The sequence below is a fragment of the Phaenicophaeus curvirostris genome, chromosome 3, assembly GCF_032191515.1.
Source record: "Phaenicophaeus curvirostris isolate KB17595 chromosome 3, BPBGC_Pcur_1.0, whole genome shotgun sequence".
In the NCBI taxonomy this organism is placed as follows: Eukaryota; Metazoa; Chordata; class Aves; order Cuculiformes; family Cuculidae; genus Phaenicophaeus; species Phaenicophaeus curvirostris.
Window position 1 is genome coordinate 82334210 of NC_091394.1, and position 16797 is coordinate 82351006.

The following is a 16797-nucleotide window of genomic DNA, read 5'->3' on the forward strand; positions in this document are numbered from 1 at the left end:
ATTTTTAATACAATAATGGCCAGAATGGTGAGACCTACAGATAATGAGACAAATGAGCCTACAGTGCTTTTCGTCTCAATGTTACATTGTTGGAATATATTTTTAAATTATTTTACAGCTGCAATTAGAATATGAACATTTAGGCCACAGTAACAAACATGACCTGTTTTTCTTTTTGTTGTTTTAAGAAAGACTATCTATCAACAAAAGGAAGAGTAATAAAAGTTATCCTTCTACATCTCATCAGCTTTTTTTTCTAAACACATTAAAATTGAAATAACTGACTTACCATATTGTAGGTGGTTCAGAACCTTCTACTTCCAAGTAATCATATTTTTCTTCCATTTGGAAATCTGTAAATATGAGTGAGATAGTATCCCCAGGCTCTGCCACAACTGTCCATGTGCAATCTGCGTTATTATGATATTCATTAGGAAAGTTTGGGCTTGCGATGATACCACTAGAACCTCTCATAGTTCCTCCACATGCATCCTCAGCTGTTAAAAAAAAATACATATATATAAGTGTCATTAAAATCACCCCTTAGAGTGCATACTTTCTTGTTGAGAACAGAAGTTTATTAGCTTTCGAGTGAACAATTGCTTAAGGTTTTTAAACATCGTTAAATTTGGAATGCTGCTGCAAAGTAATTGCTTCCTATTTCAATTACTTAAAAATTCTTATACCAGTTTCAGCATGTATTTTTACAATCTACTATTTATTATTTTGTTTCACTCACTTCACAATAGCATGTAAAAATGTCATTATTTCTTCTTTTGTTTTAACAAAAAAAGTTTTCATTAAGCAAATTGAGTTTAATCACTGTCATATGCAGTCTGTTGCATGGTGCGCAGCAGTCACATTATAGTGAGGAAAGAAGCATGAGAATTCTACCCATCTTATGCTAATTATATCATCATATTTTATTTTAGTGAACATCCAATGATGTTTAAATTAGTGCTCCACCAACATTTTTCCACATTCCAAACAACTGATCTCTTCACAATTAAGATGTTTACATCAAAATCATTTTAATGGACATCAGTTTTAATTAGACCAAGTATTTCAAATACCACCATAAGAATACATTTTTTACATATGTGACTAATTGTGAAATTATTTGAGCAATTGTAACAAACAATTTTTTATTAGTTGCGAACACCTAAAATAGTAGAAGGCACACAGGAGATGGGTGGCAAGGGTGATGTGCCCATTAAATTTAGGGAATAATGTAGAATGTGACTAAGCACAACTCTTGCAATGAACCTGACTTTTATCTCAAAACAAAGAGGACCAGAGGGTGGCCTTGTTTTCAATAAACAGCTATCAACAGTTGAGTGTGTTAACTGGTGCTGGAAAAGTTTCTCCCTGAGTTCATTAAGAGCATGAATGTCTCCCTGTGTTAGCTGGACAAGTATGGGGGGAGTTAATATTTGGCTTAGCCCAACATAAAGCATAAAAACTAGACAACTAACAAAAGAACTTAAAAAAAAAAGTGAGCTTCAGCTGGTTTGAAACCATGTATTTCTTCCAGTGACTCTGTATGCCCCGTGCTGTGATGGTGAGCACATTATAGGTACCTGTAATGGGAATCACATTAGTATTCTGATAAAATTGTATACTGCAGTTGCTACACATTTTGCCAAGTGTAACCTATATTTGTGTTGCTACACGATATATTCTGTATCACTCTGCTATATTAGAAGTCTTGTGTAAGACCAACACTCTTTAAATAAGTAAATTTAGTATTAAATTTTACATCCTCCACATGTGGCACATCTAAGAGCACCTATTCAAAGCATATTTGACTCTGACACAATAACATGCTGTTTTCAAACATACAATCTTATGCTGAATAAACTAGGTAAATATTGGAGATTTATAAAATCAATTCCAACACCAATAGAAGTAATTCTCTGAGAAAACAATTCTCAAATAGCAATTCACAGATTTCGTTCGGTAAGGCAAGAGAACATGAACCGATGTGTATCTTCTATCTTAACCACGCATATGTGCCTAATAACTAAAAAAATTGGGGTTTGGTCTCTCTTCTAAAAATACCTTCTCTGAGCTGATCAAATTGATTATGCAAGTAGTGTTATTGCTTTCAGAAATGGAAATACATTCAAAATAATTTGTACTAGAATACTATGTTATTAGATGAAAATACTATATCACATTACTTATTCAGTTTATTATCCAAATGTTTGAAGCATACCTGAAAAACAATCCTTGTTTCTGCTTAATTGGACTGCTAAAATGAATAAAATTTGCCCTACAGCTTGAAAAAACAGTCAATATTGCTGAAAAATTAATGACAAAGATAAAAGAAAAAAAGAGTATACCATCACAGAATAAAAGCTTTAGAGAATTCTGACACACATAATGACTCACTTCTAATGGAAAGAAAAAATGTAATGACTGTAGGAAACTTCTTAATTACAGTAGTATAGGAGTTTAAAATTCCAGGTTTTGCCTATTAAAAATTATGTTCAATTATTATATGACCAGATAGAATAATACTGTGAAAGGAGTAAAAAAAATATTTTAAAAGGTAATAATGAAGTTTTGTTTTCATGTATTAAGGACTATATGGATGTTAATTTGTAATTTTTAGTTCACAGAAGTAAATTACTCACTAAAACAATGGGTAATATATTAGTTCAGTGAACTTGAAGGATCTACATATTAGTTTTTAAATATTGATTGAAATACGTTTTAGCAAGTACTGATTTGAAAAAGTTCACTTAGATAAATCTTCACAGCTAAATTGCTGAAGCTTATTCAAACTAAAAAGACAAAGTAATACATGCAACAACTTTTCTGCCACTTCAGTAAAATAACTCTTTTTTTGCTTTTCATAAATGAATTATAGAGATATATCCTAGTTCCTAGCAATATAAAAAGCTTGTTCACTATAAATGTCGCTATGTACTATGAATGTTTAAAAGAATAAATAGATTGACTGTTTAAAAATACAAGCTGTGTCAATAAGCACGTCCACTGCTTCTGAGCCACATCTTTTGTGAGATTTTCACCAAAATGTTACTTTGCTACCACCAGTAAAATAGCCCAGAAAAATCATCATACATTTTGTTCCGATTCATGTAGCAAATTTCCTACAAATAAGATTAATGCTAACTGTATTCAAGATCTATAAATACAACCAAGAGCACATCAGATATCATCTTAGCCTCTAATAAAAGCATTAGCTCAATAAACAACAAAATTACTCTTCTGCGTTCCTGTATTATCCCACCTACAATATCATCTGCTTCTGATTTATTTGGTTACAGTCTTGCAGTCAAATTCTGATCAGTAAAGGCTCACATCTGGGAGTTAGCTATGAAATATTAATCCCCATGAAAATATTATGTGCCTTAAATTGTTAAGCAACTGGAATAAAGAATTGATCTTCAAGTAAATTGACAAACACTGAAGCTGACAGCAGTTCTACCACTGACTTGATAGTGCATAAGGTCCTCACAAATAAAAGAAAATGTAGTAATTGTTTCTGTGTAATCTGCTTTTAACACCTGCATTTCTGTCACATTGAGACAACATAATTGCTTAGATGTCTGATGTGAAATACTACAAATAAAAGAAAAACTAGTAAGAGAACGTTATTGAAGATTGTCACCCATCTTCACCACTGCACAACAAGTCAAGTAAAAATGTGTGAACAAGAAAGAAAGAAAGATAAACTTTGCAGTGATTCCTGAAAGTGTCTCTCTTTCACTGCGTTCCCACAACTTTCTAAATTTCCTCAGTCAAACAACTGAGGTAGGAGTTCTCAAAGATACTTAAGCACTTAACACTACCATTACTGCAATCAAAATGTAATACCTGAGCAGCAGTTAAGCGGCTAAATACCTTGAAAGAATTTTGTATCTATCCCTGTTCTTTTAATTTCCAGATAACAAATCTGAAGAAAAACATTGAAAGTAGTGAGAAGATATTTCAGTTAAGACTTGACACAATCCCACATTAAGCAGTTAGAAATACATAGTTAACATTGATGATATATTTTTTTTAAATCCACATCTAAAAATCCTACCCCATTTTTTCAAATTAAATTTATTTTGTCAAGTACTGGGAAAACGTGTCCAATCTACAAACTTGCAAATGTTATATGAAAGCATAAAGGCAAAAAGTAGGCATACTGCCACGATGTCATTTTTACAAACACACTTCACTGATCTCAACCATATGCTGAAAGAGAAAGATTTTTCAAAGTGATATGCAAGTAGGGACTTGGCATAGAAAAGCTTTTCAAGGTATCATGAATTCAAATTAAGATCTATATCTGAATATGCATCAGGGCTCTTATGCAAATGGAGAATCAATGGTATTATCATGTGAGTGATGATTATGTGAGTAAAAAGGTTTTGAGAGTTGGGGGGTCTTTTTCATGTTTTGTGGGCATAAACTGGTTTTATTTATATACACAGATACATGCAGCTTAAAAAACCCAAACAACTAAACGCCCATAAAAATGAATGTAAAATAAGTGTACATTTAAATAATTTCTGGTGAAAATTAGTTTCATATAATTTTATGTTTTATTTTCTAATCATCTTCCTCATTTGCTGTTCATTGTTCCTTTTTCATAAATTTTGAAAATATATTTCTCTAGACTTCTTTGAATTAAATTTTCTGCTTCTTCTTGTAGGTTTCACAATACTCTTACATAAATGTTGAACTATAATTTTCAAGAAGATAGATGATCAAAGACAGGCAGTGTTATCAGCAATTTATAGACCATGCAAATTCAGTGATTTCAATGACAATTCAATGAGATTGCATGGTAGATTATGCTTTAATCTGGTACACAATGTATTGCACCATCTTATCTATTTAGATATTTATAGTGTTCTGAACAGTTAAGTACATAACTCAACCCATCATGGTGTAATAGATACCTTTTATCTGTTCTTAAAAATAATGCAAAATAAAAAAAAAAATAGGAAAAAAACAGTGATGTTTACAACAACCAGTAAAAGTTCTCAACAAGCTGAGCCACTTGTGGAGAAAACCATCAAGAAAAGCTGAGAAGGCCTGCAGTAATCCCTCTATACCTTGATCTTAGCTACACAGATTCTATGAAATTAATGGTATATTCCTCATGGTGTAGTCCAGTTAGAACTGTGAAGATACTGTAGTCTGCTCTTTAAAATTTTAGATTTATTTCCAACAAATTATCAGAGCCATCTAAAGGAATCAGCACTCTATCAACCCCTTTTACATATTTTACTGTTGTTATTGCTCCTGAATATGTACATTAACAACTATCTTTCATCTGAAGATCATGAAAGATCTTTACATTAGAAAGCAATCAATTTGAGAAAATCCAGTGCTCTATAAGAATTTAATACAGAGAAGCAGATACCACTAACTACTGATTGCATTAGTGTGGTGAAAATCTACTTTACCTGCTTCTGCGTAGCAAGCCCGTGCATTTCTACATGTGTCTACACAAATTCTAACCATATACAGAATTTTATTTGAGGCTCAACTGTTGCCTTAAGTATTGATATCTAACTCTAAGATTTCCAATAGGTAACTGAAGAAAACAGGGACCCTGAAAATTGTCATTCTTTACTCTATTACTCCATATTTATCATACAATAAAAATAAATTAATCATCTACAAGTGCAAAATAATTATGAATTATGAATAAAGTGAAGCATAATTCTAAGCATTTTCAGATGTTTCTAAATGAAAGGTATTGCTTTTTAGGTTATGATTATTTGATGCATTAAAGAAGAATGGAAATAGAAATAAGTTATTAAAATAATACTGCTTGTTTGTTGATTTATATTTTTTTATCCAAACCCACAACCTTTTAGATTCTGAGAGGAAAAAAAAATAAATGTGTTATAAAAATATACCAATGTTTTCAAAATAAGATTTTTAATCCATTACCTTCATTTTCAAAGTAAAATGTAAAGAAAAGGCGATTCTCTTCTCCAGGCAGTAACTTGACGTGAGAAAACAAACATTATTGTCTATCAAAAATGCAGTACAGTATCTTAGCTACACTTTAATTTATAAAAATATTTCTGAAACAGAAAGGACATTGTTTATTTTTGTTACTTCTGAAGATTTATCAGAGCTTATCTCTAAATAAAAAAAAATATCCTATTGATTACTGTTTAGAGAGGGGGCTTTAGGTTTTCAATAGGAAATGAATATTTTAAAATATTATGAATATTTTAAAATATGTTTATAGCAATATATCAGTACTATTTACTGATATTTTTTAATGAAGCTCAGAATTATCTTGACTTCAATACTAAGTAATAAGCATCTTATGCTAGTCTTTCATGCTTAGTATTTTCCCATTTATGGATCTGCGTGTTTATACACTTGGATTGTTTTTACTGAACACAGCCACTCATAAGAGAGAAGCAGGTTCATAACACATTTTGCACTTAATTTTCCACAGGTCCGAATTTGCTGGTTTATGCATCAGCAGCGTTCACAAATTTCTAATGTCACACTTGACCAGTGTTTAATCCAGTGCTCTTATGTACACTCCAGCTTTGCAATTTTCTGTATATTCTATACTGCTTTCATAAAAAACAACTTAGAATGTGTTTATTAGGTTTCTTTATTGGCTGTACTGCAGACAAGCAGCAGAAAGGAAACTATATAAGCCGAGGTGGAAAGCCCCTTAAAAAGTTAAGCTCAGTTTTGAAGACTAATATAATAATCTCATTATGAAATTTGCAAAGGAGCAGAGTAATAGATTACATAGACAGTCACAAAAATATCTTTAGAAGCTTCATAGGCAATGCCATTTTCTAGGAGAATTCCCTCTGCTCCCTCCTTTGCACAAACTACACCACTTACTCCTTTTATTCCTTACTTATCTTTCTTGAAGAGTCTGGATACGTCTGTTGCAGGATACCAGAGGTGCCAGCTGTTGTACTATAGCTCTGCCATTTTAAAAATGTCATTGATATGTGACTGCCTATGAATTTACAGTTCCTATGTTTCCCAAGCTACGTGTGTTTCTTTATAGGCCCCTGAGACATGTCTCTAGGCACCCCACTTCCTCAAAAAGAGTGCAAGACCGTCCCTCATCACCCTGCCTTGTGTATGCTTCTCCTCTATCCCCTCTATGCTGACAAATCTGCAAGCTTTGATCACAAACCCAAATAAACCTAAAGACCTCCTCACTATGTTAGCAAGCTGTTTTGGCAATGATACTCCTGCCCCACTAAATAAAAACTAGTTATCCAACTAGTTTAACTTGGTCTCAATAAACTAATACTCAGAGAATAAAGAATGGGTCTTTAAAGAATAGAGAACAGCATATGTACCACAATGTGTACGATATTTATTTTCATTTAATATTCCTATACATTATAAAAAGTGATAGGGTAGGGTAGGGTAGGGTGGTATGGTATGGTATGGTGTGGTATGGTGTGGTATGGTGTGGTATGGTGTGGAATGGTATGGTATGGTATGGTATGGTATGGTATGGTATGGTATGGTATAGTATGGTATAGTATAGTATAGTATAGTATAGTATAGTATAGTATAGTATAGTATAGTATAGTATAGTATAGTATAGTATAGTATACTTTGGGTTAGAAGGGACTTTAAGGATCATCTAGTTCCAAGCCCCCTGCCATGGGCAGGGACAGGTCCCAGTGGATCATGCTGCCCAAGGCCCCATCCAGCCTGGTCTTGAACACTTCCAGGGATGGGGCATCCACAACTTCCCTGGGAAACCTGTTTCCGTGCCTCACCACTCTCATCATGAAGAATGTCCTCCTTACGTCTAGTCTAAATCTGCCCCTCTCCAGTTTATACCCATTGCCCCTCGTCCTATCACTACAAGCCTTTGTAAATAGTCCCTCCCCAGCTTTCATGTAGGCCTTCTTCAGGTACTGGAAGGTTGTTATACAGTCTCCTTGGACCTTATATTATTAATATACTATACTATACTATACTATACTATACTATACTATAATATAATATAATTAAAGCTATATACATACATAAAATTCCCGAGAAACATTTAATGACGGCTTTTTCTTCAAACCTGCAAGAATGGAAAGTCACCCTTTCCTCATAATTTATCCACAGAATAATCTCACAGCTTTCAAAAATCTAAATGAAATGATTGCAAAATAACCATCATCTGACAATCTTTAAGGATGGCTTTGCAGAAGATTAGTCATAAATGACTTCTACATAAAATTTATCCAGCTTTTGAGAAGAAGGACACAAAATATCTCTTGAGAACACGTGGAAGTCTTGTTTTCTATGGCTTTGTGTTGTGATTTGTAAAAATCACAGATTTTAAACACCACCAACATCCACACAGCTTGTGCGGTACTGGAGCCCTGTACTGGGCAAAACTGGCAGAGAGAGCTGCAGCGGTAACTTGTGTGGGAGAGGACCGTGACCGCACGGTGCTGGTCACAGCCAGATCCAGCAGCCTCTGCAACAAAAGGCGCTCACCTGTTGTGCTGCAAAATGGGAATCATAGAGGAGCCGGCTGAGGGGCAGGAGGTGGCATGGGAGCAAAAAACTTGTAGGTGTATATAAGGATATATCAAAGTGTGTGTGGAAGGGAGTGTGTTCCCTGAACCCATGCCAGAACAAAAGATAAGACTGGGGGATCAGGATGAAGGAACAAGGAAACTAGTAGGTGTTGTCACTTCACACACATCTCCCACCCCATCCTGCTGGCCAGGCTGGGGTGAGGTGCAGCAGAAAGACGAGCAGTGACCGGGATGGGGAGGACAGAGTCTGGAGCCAAGTACAGACAGATGAAGGAGGAATAATTTCTTAGTGGTATTTTTTAAGGTTTTGTCTGCATTTTTTTCACAAATCCTGAATCAGCACCTAAATATTTGTGTTAACTGCCAGTAAATGAATGTTCAGTGGGATCCTCACAGTTGGCTCCCTTTCCTGCAAGGAATTGTCATGTTGTAGGTGTAATTTAGATGAGTTAGGCTCTTCTCAAGGGTTATTGATAGGAATAGTTACTGTTTCCTAATCAACACTGTGCCATGACCTTATTTCTTATTTTCTTTATAAAGATGGAAAAAAAATATTGATGTTGGAGAAATTTTCTGTTCTAGACTAAGACTTGAAATTTGATGGATTAACTCACAAGTGAATTTAGAAAGTAAAATAATCCATCAGTATGTACATCTGCCAACTGCTTCTTTACTGCTGTTTTCTTGCAAGAGAAATATATCTTTTCTTTCACATAAAAATGAACATTAAGGATGTTGCTTTTACTGCTTACAAACAAATTAAGAGCATTAAAATACTTGGACAGGTCTTCCTTGTGTGAACTGAACAGAAAAAAACAGAAGGAAAAGATTTCTTGGTGATAAAACTTTCTACTTGCTTTTTGAAACAATAAAGCTTAACAGTTCTGCAGCGTTAAATTAAGATATTAATTCATATTTCATCATTCACAAGCCTGATATTTAGTGTTTGAGTAGCAAGGGAAGAGGGTTTAAGAATAAATTAATTAAAATGGAATAAAAAGGAAAGTAGTAATTAATTTAATTCAGGCAAAGAAAAGAAAAAAAAAGACTTAAAGGCAAATAATTCAAGTCATCAACTTGAAATAAGGTTGTTTATTTCTAATCATTTTTAATAACTACAAAGAAGGGCTTTTACAGTTATTTTGAAATATAGTTTTGACTTTAAAATTTGTCTTGTCTTTAAACCAAACATACTAAATACAATGTACAAGAACATATTATTTTAGATTTTAAACTTTGTTAAGGATCTCCTTTTTTTTATTGCTTAGTAAACAAACTGCATTAAATTTTGAGTTCAACAATGACTGATTTTTATTCCTGGTTTTGCAGAAATAAAAAACATTGCTGTTTGAAAGGTTGATTGTGACACCAGGTTACTGGAGAGGCTGTGGAACTTCTATTCTTGCAGATTTTCCAAAGTGAGCTGAAGACCCTAAGCAAATACATCTGCCTTTAAAGTCAGATTTGAGAAGTATTTTGAATTTGATAACCTCCTCAGGTCCCAAAATAAGTTATCTCCTATCATTTCTATGATAGCCTAGAGATAGGAAAGAAAAACAAAAACAATGAAACAAACTGGAAAACAAAAAAGAGGAACCCGTTGTATGAAACAACTTACTATTTTTAAAACTTCCTTACACATAATCTGATAGAATAACTAGAACAAGATCAGGGGAAAACAGGATACTTCCATTTGTTTTATTTTCAGCTCTCTTGGCCTGATATTAAGTTGCATTTTTTACCTCAGGATAAGTGCATAAAACATTAAGTTTTACAACATCCAATGGAGATGGTATTGCAGTGCATATGTGTTCAATCATTTTTATCTTTGCTGTAAAAACTGTGGAATGAGACCACTTGAATCTCTTTTTATGTAAACCACTATGCCACCAAGTCTTACTGATTTTCTACAGGGTAGGATCTCAGTGGGATAAGAGCCTGTCATAGTTTTTGTTGTCTATCCCTTTGAGTCCTCTGACCTCATGACAGCTGAATTACAATGAGCATGCAGCTTAAAATAATTTACTTCTATGAAGTGAATTAAAATGCAAATGCTGATCAAAATATATTTCTAAAATGTACAATTCCATATGCTTGGGTTTGTAAAACAGCTAAACAACGGAGTATATCCTTACTGAGCACCGTGCAAAGCAGGAAGCACAATTCCTGTAGCACATTTGTGATCGCTTTACTCTTTTAATGTTACGTATCTAAAAGAATCTGACTTTTCTCCAAGCACAAAATGCCTAAAGATGGTAAAATGTTTTCAAGATTTCAGAGTCAGGTCTTCTGTAGTTGCTTATTATTCAAAGAACTTAAAATTCAGCACTCCTGAATGTGATCTGTGACTATCGCTTCACCAGAAGAGAGAAACAGGATTTAACCTCTTCAGAAGACACGTTCTAAGCTAATTTATGATGATTGCTTGGCAGCTCTGTTATCTTGTTTGCCAAAATTTATCAAACTTAATTTAAGTCTTACTTGCATTTGAAAAGTTCACAGACACATTCAAATTTGGAAAACTAAAATCAGAACTTGAAGGAAAAGATTTTTACATCACAGAAGTATTCGGAAACAAGAGTTTCAGTGTTCTACTTGAGGGATGTACAAAGAAGTTTTTTGAGTAGAAACTGAATATATCTACTTCATGTATCCAAATGCCTCTGCCACTTATATCTCTTCTTACCATGGGATAGTTTAAAAAAACATATTTCAAAATCTTCTTATGGGTAAAAAGGAAAACACAATGTATATGTAGACAAGAAATTGTTTTTCAAGTGCTTAATGTGATTTAATGGTAGATAACAGTCCAAATCACATAAAGAATGCAGAGAAATCTCATTAACTGTGCTGCTACCATTACCTTTCTATTACTGCAGGAAATGGAGACTCCATGAAGATGAAGGGTGGAAGCTTCTCACTTCCAACACCAGGCGGACAGCTCCTGCTCCTCCTGCAGCTCTGCAGCTACAGAGTAGGTCAGTGCCCTGCTAACATAAGAAGGGCTGGGACCTGTGTCCAACAAAGCACTCAAACCATCTGAGCCTGAACTCTGCAGCAGTAGCAGGAGGAGGTGACAAATGACAATAGTGGGAGACTCCCTGTTGTGGGGGATGGAGGTGTCCACCTGCCAACCTGTCATCTAGGGGTGTTTGGTACTTGTCAGGGGCTCAGATCCCAGACACTGCTGAGGCTTCTCCAGCCTGCAAAACCCTGTTCCTCTTCCATGTGGGTAATGATACTGCAAAGGGAGGCAGGGAAAATGTCATGCATGCCTACACAATCCTGGGATGAGAGTCAAGGGCTGAGTAGGGGCTCTGGTGTTTTTCCCTCAGTCCTGCCAATAAGGGGAAAGGGTGTGATGGGGACCATACAGATCCTGTTGGTCAACAAGTAGTTGCACAGCAAGTATGGGCAATGGCCATTCAGCTTTTATGGCAATGGGACCATCTCTGAGGATTGAGAACTACTTGGAAAAGAAGGTATCCAAGAGGTGAGGCAGAAGTATCTTGGCCATTAGGCTGGCCAACCTGGTGAGGACAGCCTTAAAGTCTAAAGGGATTACTAAAGGGATTACTTAAAGTAAGGAGACAACAGGGGAAGAAGCAGATGAGGCCGTCTTCAAAACTGGGTAAAAAGCCCACAGTTTTATTGCTCAGCATGACAATATAGGGTGTTATATATTTCCTTGGTCAACTGAGATCAGCTGTCGCAGCTGTGTTTTGTCCCAGCTCCTCGTCCACTCGAAGCCTAATTGCTGGGGGAGATAGGGACACGGAGAAGTAAAGGAGGCAGCCTTCATGTTGCGTAAGCTCCGTTCAGCAATAGTTAAAACATTGATGGGTTATCCACACCGATTTGGTCACAAATCTAAACCAGATACCATTTAGGCTGCTATGAGGAAAATTAACTCCATGCCAGCTGAACACAGTACAGCAAGTAAGTTCCATTACCTCTAGCTCGCATTGGTTTTAGCTTGAATTGCAGGTGTAAAGCACTCCTCCTATTGAAAGGATACATTTAAAAATAAAAGACACCAAACCATTCTGTTTTGTAAATCCTTGTGAAGTATCCTCTTTCTTACTAAGGTTAAAACTTTTTCAAGGCATTAAAAAAGCTGAATACATATTGTTGGTACCAAAGTACTCTCATGATAAGGGTAATTAAAATGAGGGTTTACATTATCCTACTATCATATGTGATAATCCATGATTATTTATTTGTATCATGCTGAAAATGGAATATCAGAGTACAATCTAATCATGTTATTGAAGTGTCTGGGTTAAATATAAACAAAAAATAATGAATACAGACATCTTAACTCAGTATCACCAACTTCACAGGAGACAGAAAGTCAGTGAGAGAGTGAAAATTCCTTTTTTTTTTCTCAATTGTTTGCCTTTCCCGTAGCTAGAGCTAAGAATCTTTTCTAATTTTTTTTCCCTTCTTGTACTTAAATCAGAGATCCATCCATTCAGCCAAGTAGCAGTATAACCAGTAGTACATGAGCACTTTTGTCATGTTGTAGTGGCATACAACTATTTTTGAGAAGTATGTGAGCAATGTGATCACCAAAGGGGTAAAGATGCTTGTAGTTTCACATAAGAGGCATCCAAATAAAAAGAACTGTGAGACAAGATACACACAAGTAACAACAAACTAATATCCCAACCACTACCTGAGAATGACTGCAAAGTTATGTTTTCAAGACTTAACAGTTTTATATAAAAACTATGCTCATTAATAATATGTAGGAAGTAACTGATGGCATAGTGTGCTATTAACATGTAGATTTAGTAAAATGTGGTTTTAAAGTTTAAAACTGGTTTGATTTGTCAGTTTTCTAAATACTCCATGACAACACGCTCTAAATCTCTGATACATCCATGTGGACATATTTATATATTCAGTTGCAACCACTTCTCATCCAATACTTGCTGGATCATATTGATTGTGAAGATGATGTGTACTGATGGATAGATTTGGCAATTCCACCTGGACCAGTGGCATTACACAGGATTTAAAAAAGCAAGATTTTTACTTAGTAAAGGCTTCTAGAAATACACGAGGAAAAAAACCAGTAGGTCAGCATGCTAAATTTCATATCAAAATAATTTTGAAAGATTAATTCGAAAATGAATCAGTCTTTAATATCAATGCAGACACAGTGTGAATTCCAGTTACATGTCTTGGCATCTTCAGTGCAGGAACAACAAAGAAAATAAACAAGAAAAAACAAATTGGCTGAGAAAAGTCATACAATTCATAGCCTGCCAAAGTATCTGCATTGTGACAATTCTTAATGCACACAATGTAATAACACAGTAATAAAATGCATGTTATTTTCATCACAATGTCAGTGTAAAAGTTAGAATCAAAGAAAAACACATTCCTTACATGTCCTGCCTGACAGTCAAGTAATTCAGCAACAGCACAAATTATTGTCTTATAAATTAAACATTATACTTATGAGAACATAGTACATATGATTACTTGTATAACAAAATGCAAGAGGAGCCCTAGACTGCATTGTTGAAACTCAGTGCTGAATTGATTATACAAGCACTAAGACTTTCAGCTTGTCTTCCCACTCCAACAGCATAGCCTAACTTTAATCAAATTTTGTAGGAAAAACACATTTTGAAAAACATTGCTAAGGTTCTCGTGCAAACAGGCAGCTGGATAGAGATAAATTACTGCCCCTATTTCAGAAAATACTGGAGTGTGAACACAATCATGCTATTAGGCATGAAAATCCACAGAAGGGAAAGCACCAGAGTGCCAAGATTTGTGAATTCTACTGCTCAATGTTTGTATTGCTTCTTTTGTGCTATAGGCAACCACCACCACAGAAAATAAAGATGTTTATCTTGTTTTTCTGTTTGCTTGTTTCTGAAGGACAATATTGGTGCCTGAATAGAACTAAGTAATTTTCTTATTTTTTAAATGTTGAAAAAACTTGATATCTACAACTATAGTCATTATTTTTTTCTCATATTCCAAACCTAAGTTGTTTCTATAAGTCATTATAGATCTCTCAGTCTACAATAACCTCTGCTAATTGAAGATGACTACTGTCTTGGAACCATGATCTACGTTCTTCCTACCCCATTCTCTGATTCAGGGACTTCATATACTTCTGCAGAAGTGATTGAAAATTAAGATTAAAATGTGATGCTTTTAAAATATAGGATCTTGTGAAAAATAAAAAGTGCAGTTCTCGGCCTGCAGCATACTACTTAAAAAAATATGAGTAGACTAAATTACCTCAAAAATAATATCACGAGGTCATGAATACATACAGAAAGTCACTCCATTTTAACGTTAAAATAAATACAAATTTATGTATTTTATAAGCAAATACTATCTATTATAATATTATATATGAATAATATACTCAGTGTTTTTCTTTATTAATATTATTTGAAGAACATAGAAGAAAAATGTAAAAGAATATTGTTAGACATTCTTAACAAATATATATTTGTTCATTAAGAAAGCAGCAGATTTATGAAGTTTACCTTGCTGGATTTTTTTACTTTCTTTTTATGAATATACTATGCTGTAATCAACAAATCCTTACAGGTTTCACTGATGCAATTAGATGGCTTGCCATTCAGTCTGAGTTTGTTGATGAGATAATTTTCATGTTTTTCTTCTTGACACACTGAAACTCTTTAACTAAATTCAGCATAGGGGAATGTTCCATTTTTGGCAAAACATACTACAATGGTTATATCAAATGAAAAGCAGCAGCCTTTCAATATGATCATATGTTGTTTGGCAGGGAAAAAAGGGGAAAAAAGCAAATGTACACTTCTTATTCAGAAGTTCATATTCAAAAGTTTGGGTTTTTTTCAAAATAGATTCATATACATGCAAGGAAGCATACAAGTATCTGTTGCTCTGGGAAAATTTAAGACAATTTCCAGTTGTATATATTCATATATATATGTATATATTATAAATGTATGTATATATTTATGTCCGTTCTCCATTATCTCCTCAGTGCCTCACCTCTGACCTTCTCCTTTGGTCCTTTTAAATATACCCTGTAATAACTATATTTTTTTAAGTATCATTTTATATTCTGTCCCAAATTTGAATTGTGGATTTTTTTCTGTTAAGAGTGTCAAAATTGTCTCTTCCAGTCCTCAGAATCTTCTTGTCTATTATCTCTCATCCTCTCTAATGCCTCTCTTTATTCCTTGTCTGGTATTTTGAGATAGATTTTTTTCAGCAGTTTTTTTGCTTTGCATTTGCCAAATCCACTTACCACATTGAAATGGGCATTTCACCTAACTTTTGATACACATACAGAGCAGACTTCTATATTTGAGCTAGTCACCTTAGGCTCTATTCATAATAATTTATAAGAAATGGCAATTTTATCTTATTTAAAAGTCCAGTACAGAAAAGACATAGGCATACTGGGCCAAGTAAAGTAGAGAGCTGTCAAGGTGATTTGGCATCTGGAGCACACGATATGAGGAGAAGCTGAAAGAACTGGGTCTGTTCAGATTGGAGAAGAGAAGATTTGCTTTGACTTCAACGACCTTATGGAAAATATGGAGAAAATGGATGCAGTTTCTTCTAAAGAGTGCACAGTGAAAGGACAAGAGAGAACAAACATAAGCTGGAATGCCTGCTGCCTCCCAGGAGCCCAGGTAAGGGATGTGGCCGGGAAACTTCCCAACCTAGTGAGATCTACAGATTATTACCCGTTACTACTGCTCCGTGTGGGAGGGGATGAAGCAGCAGTATGAACCCCAAGGGGGATTAAAAGAGATTTTAGGGCCTTAGGGCAGACACTGAGGGAGTCTGGGGTCCAGGTGATTTTTTCTTCCCTCCTTCCAGTTACGAGTGGTGACATAGCACAGCTCAGACAGATCCAGTCAATTAATACATGGCTTCGTGGCTGGTGTCACCACAATAACTTTGGGGTTTTTGATAATGGGATGGCCTACACAACACCAGGACTAAAGGCTTCAGGTGGTAGCCACCTTTCTTGGGGGGGGAGGGTCTTTGCCCAGGAGCTTGCAGGGCTTGTAGGTAGGGCTTTAAACTAGACATGAAGGGGGAGGGGAATAACATCAAGCTAGCTTGTTACAAGCAGTAGGAGGATGTGGGTCAGGGGTCAGGTGTTGGGGGGATAATTCTCTAAAACACCTTGTAGGTAATAAAGGGTCCACTGGGAAGCTGATGCAACTGGCAGCCCATCTGAAGTGCCTTTACACAAATGCACAATGCTCGGGAAACAAGCAGGAGGAGCTAG

General features: G+C 35.0%; 1 protein-coding gene across 1 annotated transcript in view; it reads right to left on the reverse strand.

The window, feature by feature from the left end:
* Positions 1-16797, reverse strand: part of CSMD3 (CUB and Sushi multiple domains 3) — a 608404-nt gene that overhangs the window by 419148 nt on the left and 172459 nt on the right. Inside the window, exon 5 of the mRNA XM_069854554.1 lies at positions 290-497. Within this exon, the coding sequence (XP_069710655.1) occupies positions 290-497 (208 nt within the window). The remainder of the gene's footprint in view (positions 1-289; positions 498-16797) is intronic.